The sequence below is a fragment of the Plecotus auritus genome, assembly GCF_963455305.1.
Source record: "Plecotus auritus genome assembly, chromosome: 10".
Taxonomy (NCBI): domain Eukaryota; kingdom Metazoa; phylum Chordata; class Mammalia; order Chiroptera; family Vespertilionidae; genus Plecotus; species Plecotus auritus.
In genome coordinates, this window is record NC_137785.1 from 26,595,250 (window position 1) to 26,607,290 (window position 12,041).

Sequence of the window (12,041 nt, forward strand, 5' to 3'; positions counted from 1 at the left end):
CACCTACCCACTCTACTTGGCTTCTTGCACCTTTCCCAATCCATCCCCTCCCCCTGCCACGGAGATGACTGGCCTCAGGGCTGCTGCCTGCTGCTTGGCTGACTTGCCGCAGGCTGGTTTTGCATGTCCCGTCCACCAAGGCTGGTTTTGCATGTCCCGTCCACCGAGAGTCATGGCCCAAGATGTTCACACCCTGAGCCCCGGGACCTGTGTGACCTGACCTGGCAGAGGGGCTTTGCAGGTGTGATTCATTGAATGACTTTGTGATGATAGGGCAGTGGTCGGCAAACTCATTAGTCAACAGAGCCAAATATCAACAGAACAACGATTGAAATTTCTTTTGAGAGCCGAAAACCGACTTCTGCGCATGGTCCACGAAGTTTCAATCGCACTGTAAGTGTGCGCCCGCACGTGGTATTTTGTGGAAGAGCCACACTCAAGGGGCCAAAGACCCGCATGTGGCTCGCGAGCCGCAGTTTGCTGACCACTGTGATAGGGTATCCTGGCTACTAGGATTGGTGGCTTTATAAGAGAAAGAGAAAGAGGAAAGGCCCTGTGAGAAGGTGCCACCTGCAAGCCACGGAGAGAGGTCTCACCAGACCCCGGCAGTGTTGGCACCTCGACCTCGGACTTCCAGTCTCAGAACTATGGGAAAATATATTTCTGATGTTTAACCCCTCAGTTTGGGGTCATTTGTTATAGGGTCACTGTTACATCGGGACTCTGTTGCCTGGGAACTAAGGCGTGGCCATGAGTGGAGAAACAGAGGACACCACCTGGGGAGAGGGCAGCATGGGGCTGAGAGAGGGCTGGGCGGATGACGTCGTCGGGGGGCGGGGACGGGGGGCGGGGCTTCCTCGGCCCCGTGAGGCTGCCATGACCTGCTGCGAGTCCTGTGAGATACTCCGGGTCCGGATATCCATTTACTTTCTTTGAAGTGATTTTCATTGCAGCTGAAATGTACATTGACTGAAACAATGATCTCTGTCTTTCTTTTTAATTTCAGGGGTTGCATATGATCAGTCCATGAGACTTGGGAAACAATACTTCCTCTTTTTAAAGTCAGTTCAGCCCATTGACTTGGACGCAACGAATTTAGGATCTGGTGCTCTCTTTCGTGGCCTGGAAGGATGAACGGACCTTCCTGTTCATCAGGGGTTGAAGTGGGCGGTAATTGTTCACCATCGTCTTCTCTTCTTCACCAAGTGCAGTGAACAGGAGGGTGCGAAACGCGGCCAGCTGGAACAGAGAGCCACCAGAGTTACCTGGGTGCAGGGACAGTGAACAGCTCCCAGGTGTCCCTCGGGCCTTGTGTAGTCCCCTCCCACAGTGGATCAGGGATGGCCCTGTGTGGCCAATACCACACGGCAGAGGTGACTCCTGAGCTATGTCAGGAAAGGCATTGCAGCTTCCCCCGGGGTCTCTTGGGTCTCTGGGGACGCCAGCTGCCATGTTGTGAGGACACTGAAACAGCCCCATGGAGAGGCCCATGTGGAGTGTATTCATGCAGGCTACTTGTGTGAGCCACTTTGGGCACGAATCCTCCAGCCCCAGGCAAGCTTTCAGAAAACTGCAGCCCCAGCTGACACCTGACTGCAACGCCATCAGAGATCCTGGGCAGAGCCACCCCAATTCTGACCCACAGTAACTCTGAGAGATAATAAATGATTTTTTAAAAATCACTAAGTTTTGGAGCTATTTGTTGCACAGCGATAGAAATCTAACACATACAATGTAAATGCTAAAGTCACCTTTGATTTACTTTTCACTCAGGGAACTGAAAGATTGTTTTTTATGTATAATCTCATTTGTTCTCAGAATATACTTACAAGCTCTGTGAAAATAACTCATATGTTTAATTAATACAGAAGTGACTTTTTAATCTCTATATAGTGACCACTTAATGAGCAAGGAAGGTCTGTGTGGTTGATGAAGCGCCCTCTGGAGTTCTGTAGGGTGTGGTGCACACAGTCTCCCAGGCATTCAAGCTCACTGCATGTTTTTTTTTACTTTCTCAGAAATGCAGTCTTTCTCCTCTCCTCACTTGGCAATCTCCTTCCCACTGCCTCGGGGTGCACACACACCTCCCCACTTCCCCCGGTCAGGGTAAGGGGCTTCTGCTCTGTATTTTTGAATAACATTCAACTATGTTTTCATTTCCCCGCAGACAGCAGTTTGCAGAGACGGATATCATTGCTTTTGCACCACCCTCTCCCTTCCTACCCCTCTCCCACCCTCTCCTGCTGCAAACCTGACCCAGAATGGGTACTTATTACATGTTAGTTGTGTGACAGAGGGGTCTTGGTGACAAGGATCATTCTTCCACCAAGGCTGTCTGATGTCTGCGATAGTTCTGGTTTGGGGGTAGGATGGGTGACCTGCAGTCCGCATCTCAAAGTTCAGACTCGCAAGGCAAAGGGCATCATTCCGGGACTTTTAAATAAGAGAATATTTTCAGACGCCTGAGGCTGGAAGTACCTCTAAGAGCTCATCTAGAGCCCTCAGAAAAAGGACAGTTGAACCAGAGCTGATAAATACTGCTGAGATTGATCAGAGATGTCTGCCCGAGGCAGGGGTGGGACAGTGACACCATGCTTGCTGTGTAATTGTCATCCCTGAATCTAAACTGCCCTCAACAGATGGACTTTCTCCTGATTCTAGATTTCCAAAGAAAAAGATACTGCAACTTAAAATATATACATGTGTGTGTGTGTGTGTGTGTGTGTGTGTGTGTGTGTGTAATATCTACTTATCTTAGAACTATAGAATATTTAGATAAGAAAAAGGAAGAAAATAAAAACCATTGCAGATCTTTGACCCTGGGATAAGGCGTAGTAACTTTTTGGTGTGTATCTATGGGATAAGCTGGGGTATTGTTCAGTAAATATTCACTCCCTTGCCATTCACTCACTTTGGCCTGGCCATTGTGATTTGCTTTGGCCAACAGGATGGGAATGGGTGTGATGCTAGCAGAAGCCTTAAGTGTGCATGTGTCGTTTGGCTTGCCTTTTGCATTTTTGTCATTTACCATGAGAACCAGCCCTTGGTAGTCACTGGTCCAAGGAGCATGAGAGACACTGGGCCCAACCCAACCGCTGACCACCTTCGGTGAAGCCCAGACACCGACAACCTAAAATAGAGCCTCTCTAGCTGATCAATGATTCTCTCGTCATTGGTGTATCTCTCTCTCCCTCGCCCTTCCTCTCTGAAATCAATAAAAATATATTGAAAAATAAAATAAAATAGAGCCTCCCAAGCCAATCAATAAACCCACAAGCAGAAAAAAGAAATGTTTGTTATAAGCCACTGAGTTTTGGGGAGGTTTGTTACACAGCATTATTGTAGCAATAGCTGACTAATACAATCCTTCTGGAATTTTATCTCAGCGTATATAGTTCTGTAGCTTACTGTTCTATCGCCCAAACAAGTGGAACAAACTAAAATGTTCTCTTCCTCTACCCTTTCCTCCCCCACCCTGCCCCCATTCCATCTCTCTCTGTCTCTGTCTCTCTCACACACTAATATCTCAAGGTCAAAGAATTATGATTTCAGGAACCTCTGTTCAGTGTCAACAAGCTTGTACTTCAATTGGAACATTCTTCTGGTGCAGGAACATCCAAAATGCACCAAAAAGTAAAACTCCACAATGCTCACTTACAATACCTTAGTGACACTGCCAAACAATTTCTTCAATACGGTCCCACTACACCCGCTGCAGGCACAGCTCACCTGGTTCGTGGCCACTTCAATGGGCTTCTTCTGGATGATCCAGGTGACAGACTCGGTTAGTGGAGGAGTGGTGAGGGAGCCCGGGTAGGTCCAGTAATCCCGGCAGGTGGGCAGCAGGCAGGAGGGCTCGAAGGGGCCCATGGCCACCCGTGCCTCCTGAGAGACAGAGACCACAGGCTGCATCAGGAGGAGATGGGAAGTGCAGAGGCTCAGGAAGGAAGGCAAGGGCTCTATCTTTCTCTCAGAGACGTGGCTTTGCATGGCTAGGAGGGAAGTGTGTTCCCTGAGATAAAGGCTGTGAAGCCATGGTTGTCACATTTGGAAGCAGTAACAAGAAAATATGACCTTTGTAGCAGAGCATGAATCCTCACCAAATGCTTATATATTTTCTTTTAAAGTTATTTATTTTCCCATGCCCAGACTGTGAAAATATTATACTTTTAAAAATGTGGTAAAATAACATGCATAACATAAAATTTACCATTTTAACCATGTTTGAGCTCTGGGGCAGTAAGTGCATCCACACTGTTGTGCAACCATCACCCCCATCCATCTCCAGGACTTTCTCATCTTTCCCAACTGGAACTCCTTCCTCATTAAACACTAACTGCCCATTCCCCTTCCCCAGTCCCTGGCACCCACCATCCTACTTTCTGTCCCTTTGAATCTGACTCCTCTAGGGACCTCATATGAGTGGAATAATCATGCACTATTTGTCCTTTTGTTACTGGTTTATCTCACTCAGCAAAATGTCCTCAATGTACATCCATGTTGTAGCATGTGTCAGGATTTCCTCCCTTTTTAAGACTGACTAGTACACCACACTGTTTATCCATTCATTCGTCAGTGGACACTTGGAGAGCTTCCACTCCTTGGCTATTGTGAGTAATGTTGCCGTGGACATGAATATACCAATATCACTTTAAGACCCGGCTTTCAATTATGTTGCATATACACCCAGAAATGGAAATGCCAGATCCTATGGGAATTCTAAGTTTAGTTTTGAGGAACTGTCACACTGTTTCCACAGTGGCTGCCCCTTAAGACAGCTGAACTTCTCTCTAACTGGGCCCTGGCTAGTTTAGCTCAGTGGATAGAGCAGCTGTCCCTGAGTGTCAGGGCCATGGTGACGACAAACCCTTAGGAGAATGCCCTGCATTGAGCATATGCCAGAATTTTCCTTCTCACAGGGAACAGGTGGGATTGGTGGACATAGACAGCTGTTCTCGACCACTGTGTCCCCAAATTTCTGTGTTGCTCCCACAAGGGACTCCCATCAGCATGTCCTGCTTGGAAGCCTGGTGTTCAGAATTCACAGTTTGCTCACTTTCTGTGCTTTATAAAAGGACCAGAGGCCCAGTGCACAAAATTCGTGCACTGGGGGAGGGGGCCCTCAGGCCGGCCTGTGCCCTCTCGCAGTCCGGGAGCCCTTGGGGGATGTCCGACTGACGGCTTAGGCCCGCTCTCTGCGGGGAGCGGGCATAAGCCGGCAGTCAGATAGCCTTAGCGCTGCCACAGAGGTAGGAGAGGCTCCCACCATCACTGCTGTGCTCACCAGCCATGAGCCAGCTTCTGGCTGAGCAGTGCTCCCCCTGTGGGAGTGCACTGACCACCAGGGGGCAGCTCCTGCATTGAGCGTCTGCCCCTGGTGGTCAGTGTGTGTCATAGCAACCAGTCATCCTGCTGTTCGGTCGATTTGCATATTAGCCTTTTATTATATAGGATAAGGAGAAACCTGCCTCTCTGCATTCCAAGTGACACCGATGGGATGTCACAGTTGATTCATTCATTCATTCACTCACTCACAGCTATGCGTTTAGCACCCATGGCAAACCCAATGCTATCTTAGGCTCTGGGGTACAAAATCACCCACCTTCATGGAGCTCACCCTTTACCAGAGGAAAGCAGGCAGTATCCCAAATAATAAGTAGATATCTAGCAATTAACACAGTGATGGAGGAAAATACAGTAGGGCAGTGGGGGGAGGGGGGCGGTTAAGAAGAATGGTCAGCCCTGACCGGTTTGGCTCAGTGGATAGAGCGTCGGCCTGCGGACTCAAGGGTCCCGGGTTCAATTCCAGTCAAGGGCATGTACCTTGGTTGCGGGCACATCCCCAGTAGGGGGTGTGCAGGAGGCAGCTGATCGATGTTTCTCTCTCAACGATGTTTCTAACTATCTATCCCTCTCCCTTCCTCTCTGTAAAAAATCAATAAAATATATTAAAAAAAAAAAAAGAAGAAGAAGAAGAATGGTCAATGGGAAGGTGACATTTGAGCAAAGACATGCAGGTTCTGGGGGTGGACACAGCCAGTGCCAAGGCCCTGAGGTAGGGTGCAGCCTGATGGGCTAGAGCAGTAGTCGGCAAACTGTGGCTCGTGAGCCACATGCGGCTCGCGAGCCGCGGTTTGCCTCTCTGTTGAATAATGAGTTTGCCAACCACTGGGATAGGGGCTTAATCACAAGGAACAACAACAGCCTGTAATTATTGGAATCGAGAGTCTAGGTCAGTGGTCGGCAAACTCATTAGTCAACAGAGCGGCAAACCGCGGCTCACGAGCCGCATGTAGTTCGTGACCCGCAGTTTGCCGACCACTGGGCCACTAGAGGAACAGCAAAGTGACCACGTGGCTGGAATGAGTAAATGACACACAAAGGCAGTAAAAAGAGACAGGGTGGGGGTCCTACAGAAGAGGACACCCCTGCTTCTGTCCGGCTGAGGCCACTGAGAAAATCTACCAGTGGAGGCAGGAGAAGGGGCTGCTACCTGAACGCTGCTCAGCACGGCGCCTGGGGTGTAAAGAGAAAGGAGGGCCTCTGGCCAGTGTCTGCCTCCTTGTAAGCCAGAGACATCCGACAGGCTTTTGCTCAGAGAGGAAATGATCCCTCGGAGTCCCTCGGGTTGACGGCCCAGGACGGTGGGCTCCACCCTCTATAAATTGAGTGAGACTGAGAGGCCGAGGTAGGGACAGGCCCGCACGCAACATAACACAACCAGCCTCAACACCGGACCAGCCCGGGCTGGGCACTCAGGAGGATTTAAGCACGAAGCAGACACCCTCTCATTCCCAAAGAAGAGAGCCTCCCTGCACATCGAAACCTTCCACCCAGCTTTCAAAGGCACTGGCACGGGGCCCGGACGACCCGGACGACCTGGTACACTGACTGCTGGCATTCATTCATCAGAAGTGGAGAGATGTTGGTTAAGCTGCCCACAAGAAGGAAATTGGGCCCTGGCCAGTTTGGCTCAGTGGATAGAGCATCGGCTTGCAGACCAAAGGGTCGATTCTAGTCAAGGGCACGTACCTCGGTTTCAGACTCCTCCCCGGCCTGGGTCCTGGTTGGGGCTGTGCAGGAGGCAACCAATTGATGTGTTTCTCTCACATCGATGTTTCTCTCTGTCTTTCCCTCTCTCTTCCACTCTCTCTCAAAAATCAATGGAGCCCTAGCAGGTTTGGCTCAGTGGATAGAGCATAGACCTGCAGACTGGAGGATCCTGGGTTCGATTCTGGTCAAGGGCATGTACCTTGGTTGCAGGCTCCATCACCAATATCCCTGGTCAGTGCGTGTGCGGGAGGCAACCAATTGATGTGTCTCTCACATCGATGTTTCTCTCTCTGTCTCTCCCACTCCCTTCCACCCTCTCTAAATATCAATGGAAAAATATCCTCTGGTAAGGATTAAAAAAAAGAAGAAGGAAGTTGGTTCACACCAACGGATGATTACGAGGCGCCTTGCGTGAGCAGGTGTTGTTCCACTGTGTGATTAATTATCGAAGAATGTCTTCAGGACAGCATGATTGAAATGTAATTCACATAGCACAGAACTCACTGCTGTAAAGTGCACAGATCTGTGGCTTTTAGGATATTCACGGACAGAGATGTGCAACCATCATCAGTCCAGTTAGAACACTTTCACCTCAAAGGAAAGAACCCCAGAAAATCCTGTGGCTGTAACCTCCCTCACCGCTCCACCCTGCCGGGGGCCCCCTGCCACAGGCCCAATCTGCTTTCAGTCCACATGCATTTGCCTACACGGACATTTCCTATAAATGGAATCACACAACATGTGGACTTGTGTGTCCGGCTTCTCTCAGCTTAATACCGTCAAGGTCCCTCCAGGCTGCTGTGTGTTGGTGCTTCACTCCTTTTCATGCCAAATGATATTGCATTGTTTGGTCTTTTTAATTCTTGAAGGAAACAGGTCACAAAGGCTCGTGGGACAAAATGCAAAATGTACCAGTGGATTTGTGCTGACAGATACATCCCCTCCTGTACCCCATGTCCCAAAGGCTGCCAGACACCTTCTGAGACTATTACCTTGAATTTTTAGAATCACCCTTTAAGGGGTATGTTTATGTTATTGATGAAGAAAGTAAACAGATATAAGTGACTCTTTCCAAACCACACAGTTAGACAGTGGCCGAACCCAGGTGCTGGGAGGTGAGTCCCATCCCAAAGCTGGGCTGCTTCCTCCCACTCGGGGCTGCAGGGTGGGGGTGAGGCAGCGGGTCACACGAGGAGCAGCTGGTGGGCCACCACCCACTGCCAGGTTCTTGTCAATTACAATTTTGAGAGGATATCTATGCATTTCTAGTGATGTCCTCGGGAGCTGTGTCCTGTCCCTCAGGGACATTAGGGTTCAGAAAGCTGTTCCCCCCGCCCCCGCTTCTCTATGTGTCTGTCAGTCCCGCTGGCTAGAGGATTGGCGGGGTTTGCACCACCGTGCTGCATGAATACTGACAAACCAGCTCCTGGTGGTGGGCGCCCACTCGAAAGACTTCCCCGTTCTCTTTTCTAACATGCACATCCCACTTGGGAAAGAGGGAAGGAGCTGACAAAGGAAGCTCCATTTGGTACAACATGGGAGAATAAAATGGGAGAAAAGGCAAAACCTTAGGGTTTGGAACAAATCAGTGGTCGCCCAGGCTTGGGGGCAGGGCCATGACTGTGCGAGGGCCATAGGATGGGACATGCCGGGCGGGGCACGGTTTTGTGTGGGCCTGGCTGGGTGACTCCACTAATGTGTCAAAACCGATAGAATGTACACCACAGAGATGACTCATAACACAGCAACATTCAAAAAATCGGCCCAGAACCCAGGGCGGAGTGCAGACTGTGACAAATGACAGACGGACGACACCGCCCTCCCATGGAGCGCGGCTCCTGCTCACCAGGGCTGGGCCCTTCACCTCTAAGAGTCTCTTATTTTTCAGGTGAGGAAACTGAGGCCCAGCGATGATCCTCCGGACCAGACTGAGCCCAGGCAGCGTCTCCTGTCACCGCACGTCAGACACCACTCCTCCCTGGTGCTTGGCCCAGGGACCCATGTGAGTGTGTGGGGGGCGGGGGAGAAGAGGGAGAGGGCTCCAGAGCCTTCCTTAGAAGGAAAACACCCCCCTGAGCAAACAGGACCTCACAGCCAGCGGCTTTCTTTCCCACCGGGAGGCGGAGACCACCCCATGTAGGAGGTGGATGCTGGTGGGGAAAACATCCCAGGTTTACTCTGGCCGGAGGCCAGTGAGGAAGAGGATGCTCCGAGCACCTTGCCCTTGTGGAGTTCCTGAGCTGGCAGCCATGGCGGCGGGGGGTGGGGAGGGTGATCTGGGCTCGGTCCCACGAGGCCCACGCAGAGTCCACATCAAGGGGAAGGCACCACACAGATCAAAGGACCCCGTGAGCCAGCCAAGGAAGGGCTGACCCGGCCTTCCTGTGGGCCGCGCTCACCATTGTTAAGACAGGTGGGAGCCCCATCCGTCCAAGGACCACGTTCAAGGACCACAGCGACTCCTTCCCTCTCAGAATGCTTTTGTTTGGTACCGAACAAATAAACTGCATTTCTTTGGAATTTCCACTTCTCCATCAAAGTCCTTTCTTAGCCGATGTTGGAGAAAAGCGACATTGTTGGCCTTGTTACCTTTCAGAGTCGTACCTAATGCGACAAGGTGTCCAAGGGGCGCTGAGCCAAGATGCGCTCTGCCTCCCACGTGTGGTGGGTTGTGAGGTTTTCCCTCTTCCCGTGGTCTCCATGCTCTCAGGGAGGGGGTGGTCCTGTGTCCCCCCAGGAGTGTGCCAGGTGGCACTTGGGTAGGCACTCTTAAAGGTTAATAATTAGGTATTTATTTCCATCAGTTTTAAAACAAACGTTATCATTAATGGATGTCATTGCTTGGGGCAGGACCAGTGCAGGGGGACAAGGCAAACATCTTCAAGATGCTGCCTGAATGACTGAATTTTTGGAGAAACTCAAATCGAGTCCAGCACCCCATTTATACCGAGAAGACAGGGGCCCCGGAACAGCAGTGTCACAATGACAGCAGAGCGTGGGCCAGCGCGCGACACAACCCCAGCGAGTTCCGTTTCAGGATGGGACTCAGACCCCCTGGGCACACGCACCAGCTGGCTTTCTTCCCCTTGCAAACGAGTCAGTGCTCTGAACCACCTTGCTTCCCCGCGGACGCCGACTTTGATATGTGTGGCTTACCTTATGCTTTATTTCCGGCAAGACGTCCACCAGCTTCTGCAGTGCCTCGTGGTGGGACCCCAGCTGCACAGCACAGACACAACATGCTCATTGGAAAAGGCAGGGGGCGGGGCGACAAGCACGTCTCATTCTACGGACACTGTTCAAAAAGCAGTCCCGTTACCGCACACCACTTCTTCATCAGGAGGGCGAGCCCTAGCCAGAGGTTACCTTTAAAAACACGCCTATCACAGCCAAGCCATTCTCTCCCATCACAGCTTCCTTGTAGGTTTGGTATTTCACAGCATTCCAGTGAACTAAATGCAGCTGAAACACAGGAGAAAGAGACCTTGTGCCCGTCGCGATGCAGCGAGAACTGAAACAGTTGCCCCCCGCTGTGTGGCAGACCTATGTGTCCATTCAACGACTTTAATGAATTCAGCCTGAGCAGCCAGTGTAAGGAATGTGGGCGCCACCAGCATGCTTGGAGCCCCAAGTGGCTGATAGAATCACAGACCCTAAGGGCCTTGGCGTTTTTGGTGGGAAAGAGGCTCGCTTTGACTTTATAAAATAGAAATGGGGGTTGGAGAGAGTGGGTTACTTGTTATTTTTCCTATTTTTTCAGATATCCTTGAAAGTGTTTGCCAGATCAAATGCAAGACTCCCAAAATTTGAATTTCACATAAACAACAAATAATTTTTAATGCCCCCAATATTGCATTTTTCTCTCCATTTGTCGCCCTCGCTTGAACTTCCTATGTCCTTATTTCACACCCTTCCTTCTGGCATCAGGATTGGCTAGATCAGTGGTCAGCAAAATGCGGCTCTCGAGGCACATGCGGCTCGCGAGCCGCGGTTTGCCGCTCTGTTGACTAATGAGTTTGCCGACCACTGACCTAGACTCTTGATTCCAATAATTACAGGCTGTTGTTGTTCCTTGTGATTAAGCCCCTGCTAGATGATAAGGATTTAAATCCGGGGCAGGGGACAGGCTTGGGAAACAGGCTTTTCTGGGTCACTGGCCAGCAGGAGGCAGAGCCAGCACCCCTAGGCTGGCTCGGGGTCCTCTGCGATGAGAGCACGTGGTGCTGCCCACGCCGGGTTTGGTCAGAACCTGGACGGGGCCTGGGTGTCCTCACAGATTTTCTTCGACAGGAATGAGCTGTGGTGAGGTCTTTCTGAATGGAGACCCAAACCCCGAGGCTGCAAGCCCTCCCCAGGTGCTGCTGGATGCCAGGGCCCTGGGTCCTCTGCCGGGGTGCGGGGTCCACGTGTGCTCCAGGTGGCACCTCACTCCAAAGTCCCAGTGTTCCCAGCCATGTGCACTGGGGACAACGAGGGTGGCGAGGCCTCTCCCTGCTTCTCTGTAGCTTACCTGGAACCCCCCACCTGCTGTCCTATTGCAATCTGCCAGAAGTAGAGACAGCTGGCCCACGGCCCTGACTGCAGCCGCCTGCCTTCACAGACGCTACCTTTGGAGCTGGCTTTGCCCTCCACGCCCCCCACCGGAAACGGCACTCGACACCTGGCCGGGAGGGATCTGACTCAGAGAGAATCCCTGGTGGGTCCCATCGCTGATCTCGCCTCTGCTAATAAATTACAAGCTCCTCTGTTAAAATATCTGTAAACATTAAAAACCATGGTGTGGATACACAGTTTGCGTTGTCAAATGAAAGGGAGCATGTTGCAAGCTGCTGCTCTTTCATTTTCGTCACATTTGTAAACATGTTGTAATTATATCAATAGATGTAATTCCCTATTTATAAGCTGTCCCCAGAGGTCACGTCTGGGTGTGTGACTACAGGTCATTTATATTTTTGGGCTTGGCTGGACTCTAGTTCGATTTTAACTAT

At 50.9% G+C, this 12,041-nt stretch overlaps 1 protein-coding gene across 5 annotated transcripts in view; it reads right to left on the minus strand.

Moving 5' to 3' along the window:
- Positions 1-314: 314 nt before the first annotated feature.
- CA5A (carbonic anhydrase 5A) overlaps positions 315-12,041 on the minus strand; it is a 41,835-nt gene continuing 30,108 nt past the window's right edge. The window contains exons 4-7 of one of the 5 annotated variants that reach the window (XM_080645355.1): positions 10,420-10,515; positions 10,210-10,272; positions 3,730-3,885; positions 315-1,239 (exon numbers count right to left, since the gene is read on the minus strand). In XM_080645355.1, coding sequence (XP_080501481.1) covers positions 1,096-1,239; positions 3,730-3,885; positions 10,210-10,272; positions 10,420-10,515 — 459 coding nt within the window. In that variant the 3' untranslated portion in view covers positions 315-1,095. Of the gene's footprint in view, positions 1,240-3,729; positions 3,907-10,209; positions 10,273-10,419; positions 10,516-12,041 lie in introns of all 5 variants that reach the window. The other 4 variants (XM_080645354.1, XM_080645358.1, XM_080645357.1 and 1 more) reach the window with 4 other exon arrangements.